The sequence below is a fragment of the Stegostoma tigrinum genome, chromosome 21 (assembly GCF_030684315.1).
Source record: "Stegostoma tigrinum isolate sSteTig4 chromosome 21, sSteTig4.hap1, whole genome shotgun sequence".
Lineage (NCBI taxonomy): Eukaryota > Metazoa > Chordata > Chondrichthyes > Orectolobiformes > Stegostomatidae > Stegostoma > Stegostoma tigrinum.
In genome coordinates, this window is record NC_081374.1 from 8,216,399 (window position 1) to 8,237,778 (window position 21,380).

The 21,380-nt window shown below is 41.3% G+C and overlaps 1 protein-coding gene across 2 annotated transcripts in view; it reads left to right on the forward strand.

The window, feature by feature from the left end:
- dstyk (dual serine/threonine and tyrosine protein kinase) overlaps window positions 1-21,144 on the forward strand; it is a 123,548-nt gene extending 102,404 nt beyond the window's left edge. For both annotated transcript variants that reach the window (XM_048553188.1, XM_048553189.1), the window contains exons 11-13: window positions 8,533-8,647; window positions 11,597-11,731; window positions 13,847-21,144. In XM_048553188.1, coding sequence (XP_048409145.1) covers window positions 8,533-8,647; window positions 11,597-11,731; window positions 13,847-14,028 — 432 coding nt within the window. In that variant the 3' untranslated portion in view covers window positions 14,029-21,144. The remainder of the gene's footprint in view (window positions 1-8,532; window positions 8,648-11,596; window positions 11,732-13,846) is intronic.
- The last annotated feature ends 236 nt before the right edge of the window (window positions 21,145-21,380 follow it).

The window sequence follows — 21,380 nt, forward strand, 5'->3', positions numbered from 1 at the left end:
CATCCTGTGGATTTATTTCAATGCTAGTGAAATGTAACCATAGACTTAGTTTGTACAGATGGAAGCATGCTGCCCATTTGTATTGGTGCCATTCTTTTTGGAAGAGCTATCCACTCTTAGAGGGCCTATTTTCTTTGCATTTCCCCAAAGCTCTGAAAATACTGTCTTTTCAAGTGTATGTTTGATTCCCTTTCGGAAGTCAGCTTTGAGTTTTTGTTGTCTGCATGTTTCCAGACTACCATGATTTGGGTGAAATAAATCTGTTTCCTCTGGTTCTTGCTAACCTTGAAACTGAGTAAATTGTAACTGCCAGTGAAACCAGTTTCTCTTTAGTTACTGTCTTCAGCCAGTTTGGCTTTGAATACTAGCAAACCTTTATCCTCTCCTCTGAGCAGGATACTTCTCTCTGAATGTTCATGTGCTGATTTTAATGATGTGAAATCCTCTCTTTTTTATTTTCTTCCAACAAAAACAATGGATATGCTACATGGACGACACTTTGATCGTTGTCATCGTCATCCGGACCAAACCAGAGGAGACACATGATCTCCTAAACCACACCCTCACCAGAATCGTATTCACCAGAGAAGTGAAGAAGAACAAACAGCTCCCCTCCCTAGATGTCACGGTAGAGTGCAGGTCAAATAGGGAATTCCTAACAAAGGTATGCAGGAAAGTCACACACACTGACCCAAGTACTCAATTTTGACAGCTACCATCCTCACACACACACAAGTAGGTGTGAGAATATTATTTAAACAGGCAACAACACACTACAGCAGCACAGAACTACGCCACGGAGAAGAGTACCTCTTCCTGGTATTCAAAAACAATGGATACTTGGAACACTGGGTCAGAAGATGCCTATTACTTGGACGACACCAGGAAGACGCTGCACGCCCCAACATGCTTATCGCACTACCTTACATCAGGAACTCATTTGAACTGACCACAAGACTCCTACGGCTACTGGGCATTAGAATGGCGCACAAACTCAAATCAACCCGACACCAAAGACCCATGACCCAGTACCCACTATGGACCAGACGAATGTCACGTGCAAGATTTCCTGCAGAGACTGTTACAAACGCTACATCGAACAAACAGTAAGGAAATTTACAACAAGAGTACACGAATGTCAATTGACTACAAAAAAGTTGACCATATACATGTCCACATGGATAAGGAGAACCACCAGTTCGACTGGGACAACACCAAAATCCTGGGACAGGCAAAGCAGAGACAAGCATGGCAATTTGTAGAAGCTTGGTACTCCACGAAGAAAGCCTTAACAAACATAGAGCTAGACCCCGTATACACTCCATTGTGAAGGAAAACCGGAAGTGAGCGAATCCAGCACAATGGACACGAGAGTTTCAATTACAGGTGAGAAAACACAGCAGTGCTTCATTGGAGGCTGCACTGACAATGTTACCCAGCTGGGTAATGAAATGTCTGCAGAGTAACAAACCAGCTCAGTGAGCCAACATCCCCCAACCAAAGCTACAGATCTACTCCAAAACCTTAAGTCCTCTTTTGGCTCTTCTGAAAAATAATTACTGGACTAAATAAGTTTTTAGCTTATACTTGACAACTAACCCAGTATTATTGATCCGGTAGCCTTGTAATTTTCCATCGTTTTGGAATTAAGGCAATAATTTCATAGCTAGGAATGCCACTGTCCAATTATGGTTTAGTCAGTTTCAAGGTTAACCATTAAGTCTAGGCTCATTAGCTCTTGTGGATGTAACATTTACTTTGTGACACACCTGCTTATGCAGTCTATAATCTGTGAACATGAGCAGTTGACACGAAGCCTTAACTTTATCTTTTCAGCATCACAAATGGTGAGGTGTTTGTTAATCCCATTTTATCTGAATTTGTTACATATGAAACAGTTCTAATTTCTACCTACTTTGTTAACAAGGCAGAATTGTAAGTTGGGTTCCTGCCTATCTTTTGTTCTCAATTTTTCAGCTGATTTAGGGGCATAGTTTCACGCCACCCTCTAGACGGATGAATCTCGCTGTGTATTTTTTTGTTTTGGTTTCATCCTGAATTGCTTGTTTTGAATCCAATGGAACTAGCTGCTTCTGTTTTGCCTTCTGTTTGAAATGATTCAGCAAACTAATCTGTATCAGACCACATAGACACATGGTACCTAATGTCATATTTAATTCTCTTTAATCTGCAGCTAATTACCTCAAGAGTTAAGGTAACAAGGCAAACGAGTGTTGTGAGCTAACTACAGATTTTGAATACAACGAATTTTTTTTACAGGGCCCCAGAAGGCACTGTTTTATTGATTTTGGTTCAGTTCAATTTGCTTAAGCTTAGCAAAACCATAGTGACATTTTGAGGGCCTGTGCACCGTGGTTGCGTGCCTGTCAGAAGTACTAGGTTTGAGTCTCACCTCCCATGGAGATGTCTAATGACTTGCATGAACAGGTTGCTTGTCGATAATTATTGAAACGTGTATATAGAACAGTCACCCAGAAGGTGGATATATTTTATGTTGTGTGTTTGGTTGAAATAGAATTCTATCTAGGAAATGCATGCCTTGACTCTTGTCTGAAGGCATTTAACTTTTAGTGGACTGCACTTGGTATCCTGATAGGTTTTGCAGGAATGGCTAGTGCAGGCAGTAGGAAACTGACTTCTCGGGAGAGGCAACTTTGAGGTCAGGAACGCTACACGATTACTCTGAAGGCTCAATGTACCCGAAACGTTAACTTTGTTTTTTCACATGCTGCCAGACCTGTTGAGCTTTTCCGGCAACTTCTGCTTTTGTTAACCATGGTATATTGTGTGGATCTTGTGATTGATTTGGGCATGAACTCTGATTATCTGCATCTCTTCAATTTTGAACAATGTTCACCATAACTGATTTTCACAACTATTACATAAAAGGGAGGAAACATCCGCCTTTTTTTGAATGAACTTGACATTTGTTATCACAATATCCATCTTCTGTGATGAAAGTTTTGACACCTAATTGATCTAGTTTCTTTGCCACACCCTTATAACACATTTTAAGCTGGGTCTTCAGTATTGATCTTCAATTGGGACATAAGTTACATATATTTAGCTGACGATTCAAGCCTCTTATTAATTTCTTTGTGTGTCAAGCTTATTTTTTTCGAAAAAATGTTAGTATTCCATTTGCCTTTTGCTCTGGGAACCACCCCGATCTGTTCCATTTGCTCCCCCTCTGTCAACAGCAGAAGAATTATCATTTTCTAGTCCCAATCAATTGTAAGGAAGGTCATATTGGACCTGAAACATTAATGACTTTTCTCTCCATTGATGCTGCTAGCTCTGGTCTCCACCAGCACTGTTTCTGTTCCAGATCTCCAGCGTTTGCTTCTTTGACTGAAGAAGAGATATACAGCCCTTGAATTACGTTTCATTCTGTTTTGTTTTGAGAATAAGTCAACTGATGTTGATGCGCCGTTCGTTGTGACAAAAATAGTCAGTGATTTTTAGTCTCTCATATCCTGAGTTTTATAAACAACACAGTGCACAAAAGTCAGGCTGTTCTGCTGAATCTGTGTAGTACTGTCAGTTTGGCCGTAACCGGTGTGTTCTCTAATTCTGGACGTTGCTGTTTGTGAAGATCGTGTAGGCTGTTGAAGTAACTAAGCAAATTTACTGGCACAGTTTCAGGGATTGCAGTAACATGTGTCCGCTTTGGAGTGAAGAAATCTAAACTGACTTGTTCAACGTGAAATGTTTAATGTGAGCATCGAGAAATGGTTAATGGCTGGTTGTTTAGCTGAGAGCGTAGACTTGAAGTGATTGGCGAAAGGGTCAGATAGGACTTGAGAGAAAAGTGCTTCGTTTTATGCAAGGAATGTTTGGAATTTGGAATTGACTGCCTGATGGGGTGGTAAATGTTCAATAGTAGCCTTCAAAAGTGAATTGAATAGGTACTTGAGGGAATGGATATGGGGAAGAAGTCTAACTAATTTTTCTCTTGGCAGAGAACACCAACTCTGTATGCTGAGCAATGACTGTTTCAGAAGTAAATCCTTAGATGAACAGAAGAGAATAGACTAGCCTTTATTGTCATATGTATGTAATGACAGTGAAAAGTTTATACATCACCAACCATAGTGCCAACTTAGACAAAAATACCTCTGCACAGCTTCTTTTAATTACAAGATCTTAGATAATAGAGAAATAAAATGTCCAGCGTTGCAGAAATACAAGTTCAGTACAACAGACCTTGCTGGCAACGAGCCATACCACAGCTCTGAAGTCCGTTTGGATATTCTGAAGCCTGGACACGAGCCACAAAAACGCAGGTCTGTCATAGAGCTGTACAGCACAGAAACAGACCATTTAGTCCAACTCATCCATGCCAACCAGATACCCTGAATTAATCCTGTTTCCATTTGCCAACATTTGACCCATGTCCCTTGCAACCCTTCCTATTCGTGTACCCATCCAGATGCCTTTCAAATGTTGTCATTGTACCAGCCACCACCACTTCCTATGGCAGCTCATTCCATACACTCTGTGTGAAGAAGTTGCCACTTGGGTCTCTTTTTAAGTCTTCGACCTTTAAACCTATGCCCTCTAGCTTTGGACTCCTCTATCTGGTGGGGGTTGGGTGGGAACCTTGTTTATTTACCTTATGCATGTGCCTCATGATTTTAAACCTCTAGAAGATTGCCACTCCAGTGAAACTAGTCTCAGCCTTTTCATAGACCTTGAGCCCTCCAGCTCTGAGGCATCTTTGCAGGTATTTTCTGAATCCTTTCAAGTTTCGCAACATCCTTCCTGTAGCTGGAAGACTAGTCGTTTCATTGTTAGGGTCATTCAAAGCACTTTCTGCAACAATAAATGACTTTTGAGGTGCAACCACCATTGTGGAGGCAAGTTTAATAACCAAAACACACAATATTAAATTCTAAGAACATAATGGGGTGTGAATTTCCTCCGTGTTCTTCCAGTCTGCCCCCATTCTGTGGCAAGAACACTGTCTACAGGTAATGGAAGAGCTGTGGTCTTGACAAAATTCTTCCACCTCGCATCTCCCACACCCACCCAATGCAGAATGTTCCCTGGCTCCTAGACTTTTACAATAGAAAGGGGTCATTTGGCCCATCAAGTTGCCGTACTTTTTCATAATCATCAAAGCAAATTTCACTGTCAATACAGACCTTTGATTTTTCTTTATTGACATTGTATCAGGCTGTCTGTACTATCTGTCGTGAGAACTCCCTTCTGCCATCCAAACAGCCAGTGTGGATGTGAAGGATGCCATGGATGTGATTTACATCGCCACAAACGCTCTGGAGATGGAATTTCCCAAGGCTGTATTCATTGTGGCCAACCTCAAGGGTGCTGGCAAAGTACCACCAATGCATCTCCTGCTCCAGCAGGGGACTGAATGTTCTGGACCATTGCAACACAATCATCAAAGATAACTACTACTCCATCACCTGCCCACACTTCAGAAAATCAGATCACAACACTGTGTTCCTTCTTGCCCCCGCCACAACCGCCCCCAGAGGATCCCCCTCGTCCTTGCATACCACCCTACCAACCTCCGGATACAACGCATCATCCTCCGACACTTCCACCATCTACAATCCGACACCACCATCCAAGCTATTTTTCCATTCCCACCCTTGTCTACCGTCCAGAGAGGCCACTCTCTCCGCGACTCCCTTGTCCGCTCCACACTCCCCTCCAACCCCACCACACCTGGCACCTTCCCCTGCAACCGCAGGAAGTGCTACACTTGCCCCCACACCACCTCCCTCACCCCTATCCCAGGCACAAGGATGACGATCCATATCAAACAGATGTTCACCTGCACATGTGCCAATGTGGTATATTGTATCCATTGCACCAATGGCTTCCTCTACATTGGGGAAACCAAGCGGAGGCTTGGGGACCGCTTTGCAGAACACCTCCGCTCAGTTCGCAACAAACAACTGCACCACCCAGTCACGAACCATTTCAACTCCCCCTCCAATTCTTTCGACGACATGTCCATCATGGTCCTCCTGCAGTGCCACAATGATGCCACCCGAAGGTTGCAGGAACAGCAACTCATTCCACTTGGGAACCCTGCAGCCCACTGGTATCAACGTGGACTTGACAAGCTTCAAAATCTCCCCTCCCCCCACTGCATCCCAAAACCAGCCCAGCCTGTGTCTGCTTTCCAAACCTGTTCTTCCTCTCACCCTTCCCTTCTTCCCACCCCAAGCCGCACCTCCATTTCCTACCTACCACCTCATCCCGCCTCCTTGACCTGTCCATCTTTCCTGGACTGACCTATCACCTTCCTACCTCCTCACCTATACTCTCCTCTCTACCTATCTTGTTTTCTCTCCATCTTCAGTTCGCCTTCCCCCTCTCTCCCTATTTATTCCAGTTCCCTCTCCCCATCCCCCTCTCTGAAGGGTCGAGGCCCGAAACGTCAGCTTTTGTGCTCCTGAGATGCTGCTTGGCCTGCTGTGTTCATCCAGCTCCACACTTTATCTCTCTGTACTTTTTTTGCTTGGTTTGAGCAGAATACCAGCAGCACGGTGATGCCTGCCCCAACAGCCCTGAACACACTTGTTCCCTTGGTCGCCACTGCAGACATCGGATCGTTTTTTTTTTCACCCCTGGGCATTAACCAAGGAAAATCACATGCCTGGACGCTGTCTCCAGCCAAGCACTCAGATCCTGTGCAGACCAACTGGTGAAGGTATTCACTGACGTCTTCAGCCTCTCCCTCCTACAAGCTCAAGCTCCCACCTGCTTCAGAAAGACACTGTCATCCCTGTACCTAAGAAAGCATATGCAATGTGCCTTAATGACCACCACGCAGTGGCTCTGGCTTCGATTAATCACCAAGTGCTTTGAGAGGCTGGTCATTGCCCTCATTAACCCCAGCCTGCCTCAAGCCCCTACAATTATTTGCTTACCAATGTAACAGGTCCATAATGGATGCCATATCCCTTGCCCTGCCTCATTGCTAGATCATCTCGGCAACAAGAACACCTACGTCAGACTCCTGCTCGTCGATTATAGTTCCGTCTTCAACATCATTATTCCCTCCAGACTGATCACAAAACTCCCTAACCTTGGTCTTGGCTCCACCCTTTGCAACTGGATCCTCTGCTTTCTTATCCACAATGCCATTAGTGAAGATAGGTAACTGCATCTCTTCTACAATAACACATCACTGGATCACCCAGGGATGTATTCTCAGACCCCTACTGTAATCCTATATACTAATGACTTGCCAAATTCTGAACAAATGCCGTCTACAAGTTCGCTGGCAACACCGCCATAGCAAGATGGATATCTAACAATGAGCCAGATATAGAATGGACATAGAGGGCTCGGTGACGTGGGGCAATGGGGGGAAAAGAAACCCCTCTCAGTATCAGCAAAACAGAAAGAAAGGAGAAGGATATTCCCTAGCTACATCAAAGCAGAGGTTGAGAGGGTGGAAAACACCAAGTTCCTTGGAGTGGTGATCCTGACAATCTGTCCTGGACTTCCCACGTAGTTGCAACAGTTAAGATGTCACAACAATGCTGCTTCTTCCCTCGGTAGCTCAGGAAATTTGGCATGTCCATAAGGACCTTCAACTTGTACAGATGCACCATTGAAAGCAAACTGTCTGGGTGTACGAAGGCCTAGTACAGCAACTACTCTGCCCAGGACTATTAAAAAAAAAACTACAGAAAGTGTCTTGGCTGTGCACGCAAATCACGGGAGCTAACCTTCCATAGTGGACTCTATTTGCATGGCTTGCTACCGTGGAAAGGCTGCCAACATCAAAGACCCATCGCACACCAGTAATGATCTCCTACAACCTCTTCCGTCAGGCAGAAGATAAGCCTGAACACTCAAACCAGCAGGCTTAGGAACAGCTACTCCCTGACCATTATTAGACTGAATGGACTCTAGCCTCCAATAATGTTGATCTCCTCCAGCACATGCCCTGTACAGCGTAAGCTGAATGCCTCTAAGTCTTTACACAACCTCTCATCTGTACATCATGACCTGCCTGTACTGCTTGTAAGCAGTAAACTAAGCTCTTCACTGTATTTTGGTACACATGACAATGAGTAATCAGTCAACAACATAGAAGTTAACCATGAATGAAATCAACCAAAAGTTGCCTGAATTGTCCCTGAAAGTACTATCAGAGGTCCAGGAAGATCCTATGATATTGGATACTCGGATGTTTGTCTTTCACTGTTCAGGGAAAGTTGTTCACTTGGCATGTCCAGTGAGCTCTCTTGCTCTTTGAATACTGTTCCTGGGCAATATGGTCAGCACCACATCAGAAACAGTTTTTTTTAAAACTTCAGGTGAATTGAATCTTCTCCTAGTTTTGAGAAACAAAAACAGAAATTACTCAAAGCTTAGCATGTCTGGCTACATCTATGAAGAAAAATCAGAATTCGTCTTTCAGGTCTGATGACCCACCCTCCTCTTTCCTCTCTTTCTCAGGTATTGAAGGATTTGCATTTCAATGCTTTTTGTTTGCCTTTCTTATTTTGTGATCCATAGTTGGACAAGCAGAATCGAGCCAAAATCACTGACCTAGGATTCTGCAAACCTGAAGCTATGATGTCTGGGAGCATCGTGGGAACTCCGATACATATGGCACCTGAGCTGTTTTCAGGTATGTTATTTCATTGCTTAGATGAGGTTTCCAGACAACTTTAGCTTAGCAAAGCTATGTTTGGAAAGCAGCGTAGGCTGTGCTAGCTGATTGGTTAGTATCTGCCTTGAAGTTTTTTGCTTCAGTACTGTTGCAATAGCTTTGCAAATGTGGCTGTTTGGGGTCTTTGTCTCACATCAGAGAAAGTTGAAATGAAATGGTGTTTCCATCTCGGCATTATCTAGACGGTATCAGTGGAGGGTGAGAGAATTTTGGCTCTGATTCCCTGTTTTGACTGAAAAATCTACCCATGGAAAAAGTCTTTCATGATTTTTCTAGTGCTGATTGATTTCAGGATTATTTCTGACTTCTCCTTCTCCTGTATTAGTATGAAAACTTTATATTTTTCCCTCCTTGCTGTTCTTTGGATCTGGCATTGAAATTTAAGGTGCTCAAAAACATTGGATCAGGAAAAGTATACAGTGGTACCTAACTCGTATGGTTTTTTAAGTGGTTATGCTGAGCGATCAGACTAATGATCAATGTTTTTGTATGCCCTTGATAGCATGGATCTGACTGATCTGTAATTCAGTCTGTTTTGATTGGGGTTCCAGTTCTGATATCGCTGATTTAGCCTCCCTGTTCACTGTGCACTGTTTACATGGTAAACAACACGGAGGTAATGCCACTGAAAGTATCAAATTACTTCAAGCAAGCAATGACATACTGAATTTCCAGTGTCAGTGTGCCAACAGTAAGTTGAACAGATGTTGCTTCTGACACTTGGCCGTCCGTTCAACTCGAGTCCAGACTGAGCTGGCTTCAAACAAGATGATGCATATGTTTGTAGCTATTTCGGTGTAACTGGAATTAATTTGGCTCTGAGGGATCCAATATTGTCTGTCTGTCTGTCACTTTGCTTGATACTGGCCTCCTGAAAAGAACAGGAGTGTTTCGTTCAATCCCTCTAACACTTCCCACCTTTCGTTTACATCACCGGTCTATACTTCAATTACTCATGTGCCTTTTCTTCATAACTCTTGATATCAAGTTTTGAGAAGATTTGTAGCTCAGGTTGAGGTTCTGGATGTGAGTTCGCTTGCTGAGCTAGAAGGTTTGTTTTCCAGATGTTTCGTCACCATTCTAGGTAACATCATCAGTGAGCCTCTGAAGTGCTGGTAGTATGTCCTGCTTTCTATTTATCTGGTTAGGTTTCCTTGGGTTGGTGATGTCATTTCCTGTTCTTTTCCTCAGGGGATGGTAGATTGATTTGGAGCCAATGTGTTTGTTGATGGAGTTCCGGTTGGAATGCCATGCTTCTAGGAATTCTCGTGCGTTTCTCTGTTTGGCTTGTCCTAGGATGGATGTGTTGTCCCTATCAAAGTGGTGTCCTTCCTCATCTGTATGTAAGGATACGAGTGATAGTGGGTCATGTCGTTTTGTGGCTAGTTGATGTTCACGTATCCTGGTGGCTAGCTTTCTGCCAGTTTGTCCAATGTAGTGTTTGTCACAGTTCTTGCAAGGTATTTTGTAGATGACGTTCGTTTTGTTTGTTGTCTGTATAGGGTCTTTTAAGTTCATTAGCTGCCGTTTTAGTGTGTTGGTGGGTTTGTGGGCTACCCTGATGCCAAGAGGTCCGAGTAGTCTGGCAGTCATTTCGGAAATGTCTTTGAGCTAGGGGAGAGTGGTTATGGTTTCTGAGCCCGTTTTGTCTGTTTGTTTGGGTTTATTGCTGGGGAATCGGTGGACTGTGTTCATAGGGTACCCATTCTTTTTAAATACGCTGTATAGGTGATTTTCCTCTGCTCTGCGTAGTTCTTGACCATCCCAACACCCATAAACGAAGCTGCATTAGAACATTATTCCAATGAGCCACCACACACTGCAGCACAGAGGAACTACGCAGAGCAGAGGAAAATCACCTATACAGCGTATTCAAAAAGAATGGGTACCCTATGAACACAGTCCACCGATTCCTCGGCAATAAACCTAAACAAACAGACAAAACCGGCTCTCAAACTATAACCACTCCCACCTACATCAAAGTCAGTTCTGCAATGACTGCCAGACTACTCGGACCTCTTGGCATCAGTGTAGCCCACAAACCCACCAACACACTAAAACGGCAGCTAATGAACTTAAAAGACCCTATACAGACAACAGACAAAACGAACGTCATCTACAAAATACCTTGCAAGACCTGTGACAAACACTACATTGGACAAACAGGCAGAAAGCTAGCCACCAGGATACATGAACATCAACTAGCCACAAAACGACATGACCCACTATCACTCGTATCCTTACACACAGATGAGGAAGGACACCACTTTGGGATACCACATCCATCCTAGGACAAGCCAAACAGAGACACGCACGAGAATTCCTAAAAGCATGGCATTCCAACCGGAATGCCATCAACAAACACATTGACTTGGAGCCAATCTACCATCCCCTGAGAAAAAGAACAGGAAATGACATCACCAACCCAAGGAAACCTAACCAGATAAATAGAAAGCGGGACATAACACCAGCGCTTCGTCGGAGGCTCACTGATGATGTTACCTAGAATGGTGACGAAGTGTCTGAAAACGAACCTTCCAGCTCAGCGAGCAAACTCACATCGAGAACTTTTGATATCCCCATCCTACAGTAGTCTTGATATGAAGCAAAGATACAAGACAGCCTGTAGTCACCCTGCTGTTGACACACTCTGAATACTACCCACTGAGAACTGGTCAAGAGAAATCAGACCTTTTTTGTGGTGTTACAAATCACTGTTTTCATTTGAGATCATGTGTGGAGGGAGGGGGAGGAAGAGTAAACTAGAGTTATGTGCGGCGTTGAATTTATGACTGGAGTATATCCCTCCTCAAGGCACTTACACAGCATATTCTCCAACATTTAAAAGTTTTGTTCCTTATGTTGTTTTTCATACTTTTTGCCATTCTCCAACCCACAAACCTTTAGGCAAGTATGACAATTCTGTGGATGTGTATGCATTTGGAATCCTTTTCTGGTATTTGTGCACTGGCACAATTAAACTCCCAGAGGCATTTGAAAAATGTTCAAGCAAGGATCAGCTGTGGAACAATGTGAAGAAAGGTATTTGGTATTCTATTTCTCTGTGAAATATTTTGGGTTTAGTCTCAAGAGGTTTGCATGTAAATTGGTTCTTTTTAAACTTTACTAACTTTCCTCATGGACTTCATGGGAGAGTGAACCAATAAAAATTGACAGTGGTGAAGTTGTCCTGTGGACTGGCAACCAAACATTTGTTGGAAGTAAATTTGAAGGGGCATCTTCAAGAAAGAGAGAAGCAGAGATTTCAAACAAGAATTCTAGAGATTGGATCTGGGAAGTGTGGTAAGATGAAGAAAATTTGGCTGATACACAAGGATTATTCAATCCACATCCTACTCTCAATTCCTCTGAATAAAATTGTCAGGGAAAGATTTGTCACCTGGGGCTTGGAAGAATGATCTTGGGAGGGATTGACAGGACTTAAGTACATTCTGATGGCTCGGTGTGTATATATGCTTGGGCTCGATACAAGATGGTTTAATGCTAGCGTGTGTGGCATACAGAGGTGAAAGGCAGTGTTAATTTAAAAAATACTAAGAACCAAGTAATTGTATTGGGATTTTGCAATATAGTTTGCCAAAGTAATTTTGTTGAATTATGTTAAATGAGCACGTGAAAGGCCTAATTCTGCAGTTATTACAATTGCTGTCTGTGCACTCCAGTACTTGATCAAGACAAATCAGGAAACCAGTGGAAAACTATCGTTACTCTATTTGCTGTGCTATTACAGTTGAGGGCAATCTGAAAATATTCAATGCAGAGGAATGCCAGCCAGAAAATTAATTTACAGCAATTTTTGCAGCCCCAGGACAAGCCGTGGGTTAAAATTGCCAAAAATTCAAACTAGAGTCAATGTCCCCTGTGCCATAGAATAAGAGATATGCTATCCGATAATTGTGAACTCACGCCCACGATCTACATAGAAGTGCTTCTCTGCTGACTCCAAATGCACTTTATCTTGACTTTCACCACAGTGTTTGAGATGATAAAAGTGGGATTGAGTTTTTTTTCATATTTCTATCTTCCCGGAGCACCTGATTTATAATGCCAGTAATTGCCACCTGATATCAGGAGTGAAGTCACTGACAACTGATTCTTATCTGTACCTCTATAACTAAATGTTAAATTGAAGACTTGGGGTCTGTCATTAGTCTGTGGAGAAATGCCTTGTGTATTGCTACAGCACAAAGTTTGCTGGGAGTTTAATTTTCTGGCCGTCATTCCTATTCATTGAATAATTTCAGATTGCCCTCAACTGTAATTTGGCATATTGAGTAGAGTAACAACGGTTTTGCACTGGTTTCCTGCTTTGACTTTAAGTACTGGAGTGCACAGGTAGCAATTCTAATGACTGCAGAATTAGGCCTTTGACACGCTCGTTTAACACGGATCGACAAAGTACTTGGGTAAACCATATTGCAAAATCCCAATACAATTACTTAGTGTTAATCTCAAAAAATAAGAACCATCTTTCATCTCTATATTCCACACGTTAGCATTAAACCACCTTTTTATCAAGAGACAAGCATTTATCCACTGACCCATTAGAATATACTCAAGTCATGTCAGTCCCTCACAACGATAGTATAAAGAGTGACCAAAATAAGTCCCACATCCGTAAGTAGTGGATGAATGACTTTCCTTTTAACTATAGCTATGTCAGAAAGCATCCCTGTTCAGAACTGTGAGCTGATGCCAGCAGCCAACCTGTTCAAGGACATAGATATTGTGAAACTGCATTCACGTGTATTGTTTTATTCTCTAGTGCTATTATTCTGTATTCCCTTGCAAATTTCATTTACTACCCCCCCCCCACTTCTGCCTTGGTGTATCTTTTCCTACTCGGCTAATAATGTTTTAGCTGGCAGGAGGGTCAGTCAACACTACTTGTAATTTGTTTTATTCATTCACTCATGGTTTGTGGGCATCTCTGGTTGTGCCTGTTTTTGTTGTCCCCAAAGGTGATGAGCCGTCATCTTGAATCACTGTCCATTTGGTATAGATACACAGACAATTGGAGAAGGCTCAATCAATTGTAGGACTAAGTGGCTACTAGTTACAAAGTTGACGCAGGCACGTTGGGTTCAATGGGCTCCTTCGTACGGTGTAATTTTGTGATTTTTTTTTTGGTTCTAGGTGCACGGCCAGAACGGCTACCTACGTTTGATGAGGAGTGTTGGCAGCTGATGGAGGCATGCTGGAATGGTGACCCTTCACAGAGGCCCTTGCTTGGAATAGTTCAGCCTATCCTACAAAGCATCATGGACAGACTCTGCAAAAGTCATTCTGGGCCTCTGTGCAAAGGTGGCTCAACGTGATGAACTTGTGGAAGACGGTGTGAATTTGCAGGAATTGTCCAGAGTGGGGAGGAAAAGAAAGCAAAGGACGAACTCAGTTTATTGAGCAGGGTTGTTTGCATTGAGCGCTGTATAAGTATTAACACTAGTTCAGCATTACTGTTTACCTTCTGCTATGCAGCAAGAAAGCAAAACCTGACTTTTTTTATCCAATGTGTTAGACTTGTAGGGGGTTGCAATAGGACTGCTTGTTGGGAATGATGCAAGGAACTCATGGGCTTTTTTTTTCCAGACAGTATTTTTGAGCAAACCTTGCCTATGGTTCTCCTGAGTTAGCACAGAATATCATTAAAAGGAGTAGATAGGAATGTAATTGCATATATTGCCTCTCTTCTCTAGTTCTCTGCGTTCCACTCTGATCCAAGTAAAATGATGCATGGATTGCAGATAGTGGATAAATGTTCTTTTGCTAGGGAAGAAGTGGAGAGGAATAGGAAGTTTGGTGCAAAATTGGGCCCATTTACCATTAATTTTGTGTTAACAGCTTCCAATACCAGACATGGTAGTATTTGTTTATGCACTACTAGCACTTGTCCTCATTTCTCTGTCCACAAATAGTGCCAATTTGCACTATTTTTACACTTAATATATTTAGCTTGGAACTCACAGCTGTTGGGAAGTAATGCAGAGGTTCACTGTTTACCTTGTTTGTACTGCTGTATGCTGGATTGGAGAAGGAAAATGGCGATGGTTGCTCCTCTGCACCTGCCTGTCTCCTTCCTGAAACCTTTTTTGAAGGTGTTGGTCAGTTTCTGGACATTGCTTGTTCTTTTATACAAGGATTGTTGCTACCTCTTTTTTGTTATTTTAATTGCCCTAGAACAGCTCACTTAGGATCCTTTGCATTATAATCTTTTAACAAAATATCAAAGAACAATATCACTACTGCACGTAAGCATGAATCAATTCAATGAAAACTTGGAACTGAGGCTGTAAGGAAAGCATTCATGTCTAAAAGGTGAAAGAGATTCATATTTTTACACTTAACCCTTGTAGTAACATGTCAATGTTTATATTTAGCTACCAGCCGCATGTTTGTCCTCTAACTTCTGATCCTAAAGTAGATGCAGCACCTGACTAGGAAGGAGAGAAAGGTCACAACAATCTTGACCTTCCCCTCTAGCCGTGAAATTTAAAGGAATGGAACGCATTTGAATTGAAGACCCCTGGAGTTTTCCAACGTTTAAAACACTATTGTACCTTCCATTACTCACAGCTGTTTTAACTTATTTATCAGTATTTGATCTGGAATGGTTGCCTATGCCAGGTTATGTGGGCACATTGGTTATAAGCAAATTTGGGATTGTTTCAAAGTGAAAAGTGAGTCATAGTAAGGGAATCTTACGAAGGGGATCGCGAATCAGCAGTCTGGTTTAACACTGTCCTATTTTTATGAAAAAGTGGTTTTTGGGCTCAAGATTCTGTCTTCTGGCTCTTGTTTCTGGCCAAACCTATTCACATCCTGATTTGGTTATTGTTTTCTTGTCTACTGTTTTATGCATGTGTTGTGTTATTTTTAAATATGTCTATAACTTTGCTTACTTTTTCAGTGTGTTTAGCCCTCTTTCAACATGAAGGGGCCTCTGTTGGGATTTTCCCCATAGAAATCATTATTTTTCTGAAGTTTTGTCTTTTGGTGCTTCCTTTCCATATCAACAAAAGATGGAGGAATGCTTTTAACTGTGTATTATCAACAGGTCATGTATTATATGGGTCTTAACATTGATAATGTTAAATCTGAGATTCTGGGCCAAAAGAACCAATGAATATGATCTGAGTGGCCAGAAATTATCACCAATGGGATAAAATTATCCTTAAAACACAAGCTGTAAATTTGCACTTTGACAACAAGCACATCCAGTCAAGTATGTTTTTTGGAATTGAGGATTGTTTCTAAGTTCAGCACTCCGTCCTTCTACAGTCTACTTGAAAGTGATGTAAACACTAACATTATTGCAAAGGAAAGTTAGTTGCCTTAGAATGGACTCTTGTAGCAATTTATTCAGTATTTTGACCATTTTAGTTTTGAGTTTTGGTGTAGAATACAAATGAATTGTTGATCTTTTGTTGTGTCTTGGACAGTATTTAATTCTGTTTTGCAAGGATATGGTTCGAGGTTCAGATATTGGTGTAAATTAAAGAATGAAAGTCCCAGCCTGCAGGTCAGCTTGTCTAAAGCGCAACAGATTTAGTGCAGAAACAGTTTGACAAGATGTTTCAATATAGGAGATGACAGGTCTCAAGAGGTTAAAGCCAGTTATCCCAAACCTATAGTATCAAATAGCAATAGCATAAAATGTGGTTGTTATTCTTTCCTGAGAAACCTTGAGGTAGCTGAATTTGTTTCAGATCTAAGCATATCACAAGGACAGCATCACCTGGGATATGTAAGAAAGGTGTGTCTCTGCCAATAAGCCTTTTGCACTTTGATTAGGTTGTTTTAATCAGTATTGCTTTTGGAACAAAAGCTTTGTATCTGTTCATTGATAAATCTTATGAGCAAAGTGGTAGAAAAATCAATTATTAAATTTGGGGAGGAGCTCAGAAGGCAAATAGAATCCTTGTGTACTTGACCCAGTAATTCTAAATTTTAGATTTTTAATTCCCAACTTGCTTTACTGCGAGACGGTAGGTAGAGTAATGAGCCCTAACATGGCATCATCTATCTTCGCTTACCTGTGACAGAAACGTCAATCTGCAACATCTTTTTGGGGAAGTCACAGTATCCTGAAAGACTGCACTAGGACAAACGCTCCTTATCCCATTTAGTTCCAATGATTGCAGCAAACAAATTGGACAGAAGGGGCAAAGAGCTCTGGGAATCCATGTGATTTTGAAGTTTCCTAAAAAGTGAAAAGAAAGGAGCTGCTACGTAGTGAGCACTTGCAAGTAAGAAAGTATTTAACTTTAACGTTGTGGAAAGTATTTAATCTATTAAAACCAAGACCTAACTGGGGGAAGACTGCCTGTTCACACAAGTTAATGTTAGTTTCACTTGTGCTATCTTGATCCCACCTAAATCTAGACTGTGACTCTCTGAACTTTCTTCTCTGTGCTTCGGTACCACCACCAACCGTACCTAACCCAGCCACTGTCCTAAAAGAACAACAGTGGTATCGGCCCTTTTGTTCTGCCTGGAGAAACTTTTGGTTGGCTTTCAAAGGCTGATATCAGACCATATGATGCCGATTTTGGTCAGATTTTTATTTTCTACATCTGTCTATATGTGAATGCTAAAAATGAGCTATGTGAGCAAATTCAAATCTGCATCTCTTAAATTTGGGAGAGGACCACGAAATGCTCTGAAGTTTGCGGAAAAGCACTTTGTTAGGAAGTGTTGGTTTGGTGCAATGTCATGGATTGGAATGTGGAACCAGCTCAACAGTGAAATGTCGATTTATTTTTTTGTTTTTGTTTTCGTCATTCTGCTTAAAATATCATGTTTTAACTGCAGTTAGACTTGGTTCAATTTCATGCCTTGTGCATCCAAATCCACAGCTCAAATCTATCCTCAAATTTTGCGTGGAAGAGCTAAGTGGAATAGGAAAATCCAAAGTAATGAAATAATGGAGAGGAAAAGAGCTACTGAATGGGTGATAATCTGCATGTGGCAAATCTTTCATCGCTCTCTCTTCAGGTAACTAATTGTAGAAAATGATTGTGGACCCAAGCAGGTAGTTACAGCAGACAAGGGAAAGCTTTATTTTCCACCTGGCCATGCTACCCCTGATCAGGAAGCTTTGTGTTGCTGACACTAGGTGTTAAAGAAGTTCTTCCATTCATACCGTTGATGTTACTCCCATGAGCATCAAATAAAGGATTCTTCAAAATTAGCAATTTGAAGCATTTGGAACATACTCACTCACTGATCTGTTAAACCATAAAATCTTTACTTTTACGACATCCCGAGATGAGAGAAATCACTACTGAGTTGAATACAGTTCACAGCAAATGATTATCTGTTAGGAAATAGGTGATCTCATTAGATTTTAAGCATTCTTGGCATTGCATGTCCAGGACCCCCCCTCACTGGAGTATGTGCAGGCTCATCTTAAAAGTAAATGGTTATAACTTGAAAACAATTAATCCTTAGCCAGTTGACCTGCACGTTGTTTTTGAATATGAAACTTTGCTCATTCGTCAAGGTTTCAGATCCACCTCCTGTGAGTGAATTTTACTGTATATAGTTTTCAGTAGACAAACGTATGAACCCCCTGCCCCGAAGTGTTCCAGGTAAAAACTGGAGTCCAGTGTGTAAATTTCTTTTAAAAGGTAATAGTTTGTCTTGGCCCTCAACATAGCTGGATTTGTGTTGGTTTCACGATAGAGAGTTCATTGGTTTAAATACTGAGCTTTTGATTGAAATGATTGTAATCTATGTCTTGGGTTGTTGAGCTGCAGAGTCCAAATAGGTGCTATGTACTATCTGTAATTGAGTCATATATGAAAGTTGTAAAAAAAAAATCAGATGGTAGCAGCTTGCCAAGTCATTGTGATGATTAAGGTTGAGTGCAGGTGACTCTTTAGATGTAGGATGAGATAAGCTGATCATCTCTACAGCAACAAGGACCTACCAGTTTTGTTGTATACTTTTTTTAAAAAAGTAGTGAGGTTTCTTATCGAATAAAATTAGGCCCTTGTTCCTTTTGATTTCCCTTTACTACTTTTGTAAATAGTTGAACAGTCTTCAAAAGCTAAAAAGGTCAACTGTTGAAGATGATATAAATAGATTATAACAACACTAATTCAGATCACTTTGAATCTTGACTTTTCAATGCAGTGGTCTTAGTCCACCCAGTTTTAAATTGTAACTAAATTATAAATCTCTCCTCAGTCGCACAAGCTAAACCTGTAGGATGTTCTTGACACCTTGTTCACCTCTATCAGAAAATCTGCTTGAGGTGAGGGTTTAGTATTGCTTGCAAGAAGCCAAGAGCTTTGTATAAATTGTGTTGCCAAAATATGGTGACAGGCTTGTCTTCCTTTCATCACACTTCACCTGTAGAAAGAGGCTTGTGTATTCTTTTAAAAGAAAGCACTTGGACTGTTAACTGCACTGGGTACACCCAGGCCTCTTGAGGTTACTCGGATGCTGAGTTGAGCTGAAACCCGTTGTAGGGCACTGTATTGCAGAGGTGGTGAGCTTGGCTGCATTCAGTTTTAAATTGGAAACTTTGTGGGATAGCCAGCAGGCCTTGGGCTGCTGCAATTATTTTTAAGGACATGTCTCCATGCACACTATGACTCCTTTTTGCTGAATGAGACCAATTGCACCTTGTTTTGTACATTCCCATCTGCCAAAAGGAGTCTCTTTCCTTGTGTTCAGATTGCAGACTAGATGGGGTGGGTACAGAAAGCTGCCTGTGTAACGCTTCATTAAGTGAGTTATTCCTATCTATTTGCTGTATTACCGGAACCATTTTTGTGATGAGGTTTGATTTCCACTTTTAAGACACTGCCTTTCACTGTACATACAAACACCTTTGAAAACTCCTGAGTTGCATGCTCAACAAGGCTGCATGCAGTTTTGCACCTATTTCTTATGTTGTCCTCTCGTTTCACTGTTCAGGCATTCCAAATCCTTTCTCACTTCTCTAGTGATGTTCCAAAATGTCCATATGCTACAGAGACTAACGAATGGTTATATGACTGAGATATAACCAGCCACTTGAGTTCTTATTCATTGCCTGACTATGCACTTGTGCAATGTTTCAAATCATTTGACACACCCAGACCCATGCTGTAAACTACATATGGTTTAATACTTTGGGACCCTTGACATGTTAAACTGTATTTGTCTGATGTACTGAACAAAATCAAGCTATAGTTGTGTAATATGTGAATGTGATACGTGAAAATACTTATCAAAGTTCATTAATGTTTTAACCAAAACTGCATTGTACAGTTGGCTAAATCGCTGCACTTTACCTCTAATTTTGTAATAGCAATTAATCAAGAAAGCTTATTCCTTGTCCCTTATTTCTTCTGTCTGTTTATGGCCTGTATTTTAGTCCAATTCCACATTAATTTACTTTTATTTGGTGGAAATTGTCTTTTGGATTAATGTTAATTGTTGTTGAGGTCCTAACTGGAGTGGTGCTTGGGTTAGTTTTCAAATGTTCTCAACTTCAGTTCAGTTACAAATAGCATATGTCACTACAGAATCATGAAAGGGAGGCAAATATAATGACATAACTATAGCCAAAGTAATCCTTAAAGGATCTCCCTGCAGCCATGGCTGCTACTCAGACTGCTCTCACCTGCAGCAGGTTCTGACACCTATAACACAGAAGGGCCTTTTGTTACACTTCTGTAGAAAGTAGAACTGGAAGAATAGGAGAATGTTCTACAAATACTTGCATGGTGCTGTTCTGAGGGCAGTAATATTGTCAGCAGCTAAGTCTTGCTTTTAAAAAAAACCTAATTTTCCCCTTCCATACTACATTGCCTAAGAAGCCAATCAGGATGCCCGAAGTTCTGTGGTGGTCTTTTGCTAATTTTTCTCCAATCACTGATGATAGCACGTGCTGAATGTACCTGCCATGGTTAAACCGTAGAGGAGTGCTACAACCAAGAACGGGTTTTTGTGTCTGCTTGGATGTAAGTTCCATCCACTAACCTTTCTAAATGAGGGGACTGGAGGATGAAACAACATTTCGGTATATCTGTAATGAGGGAGAATCCTATGAGGAAAATCTTGTTGGGCAACTGCACAATTCATTAGCACAATCCTGCAAGAACAATTATGTTTACTGTTCTGTTGGTACGTTCTGATTACAGGTTTGTTCTTGTTTTAATGTAAATGGGGACAACTTGGCATTGTAATGGGGATTTTTAAAATACTAAAACCTGCTTGGACTCTTGTATTGAAAAACAACTAGTTGGGTGCATTCTTAATATTTTACCATTGTGTATTCCTTGTAATCTTTCTCCAGTTAAGCCATTGAGTGAAGTGAAGATAAAGTGTGTGTTTTAAAAAAAAATTCCCTTTGTTAAAATGTCTGTGCTGTGAAATCCTGTTTTATAAAAAAAACTGAAAAATGTATAAAATACAAGGTGCTATAATAAAGATGAACATTAACCGATTCCTTATACTTAAATAACTCATTGCTGTTCTATTTGTACTCTCCCTTCCACATTAAATGGGCTGTGTAACGCTTCTTTAAGTGAGCTATTCCTATCTATTTGCTAAGTTATCTGAGCCATTTTTGTGGTGAGGTTTTATTTCATTTTTTTAAGACACTGCCTTTCACTGTACATAAAAACATTTAAAAACCTGAGATGGATGTCGAGCAAGGCTGCATGCCACCTTG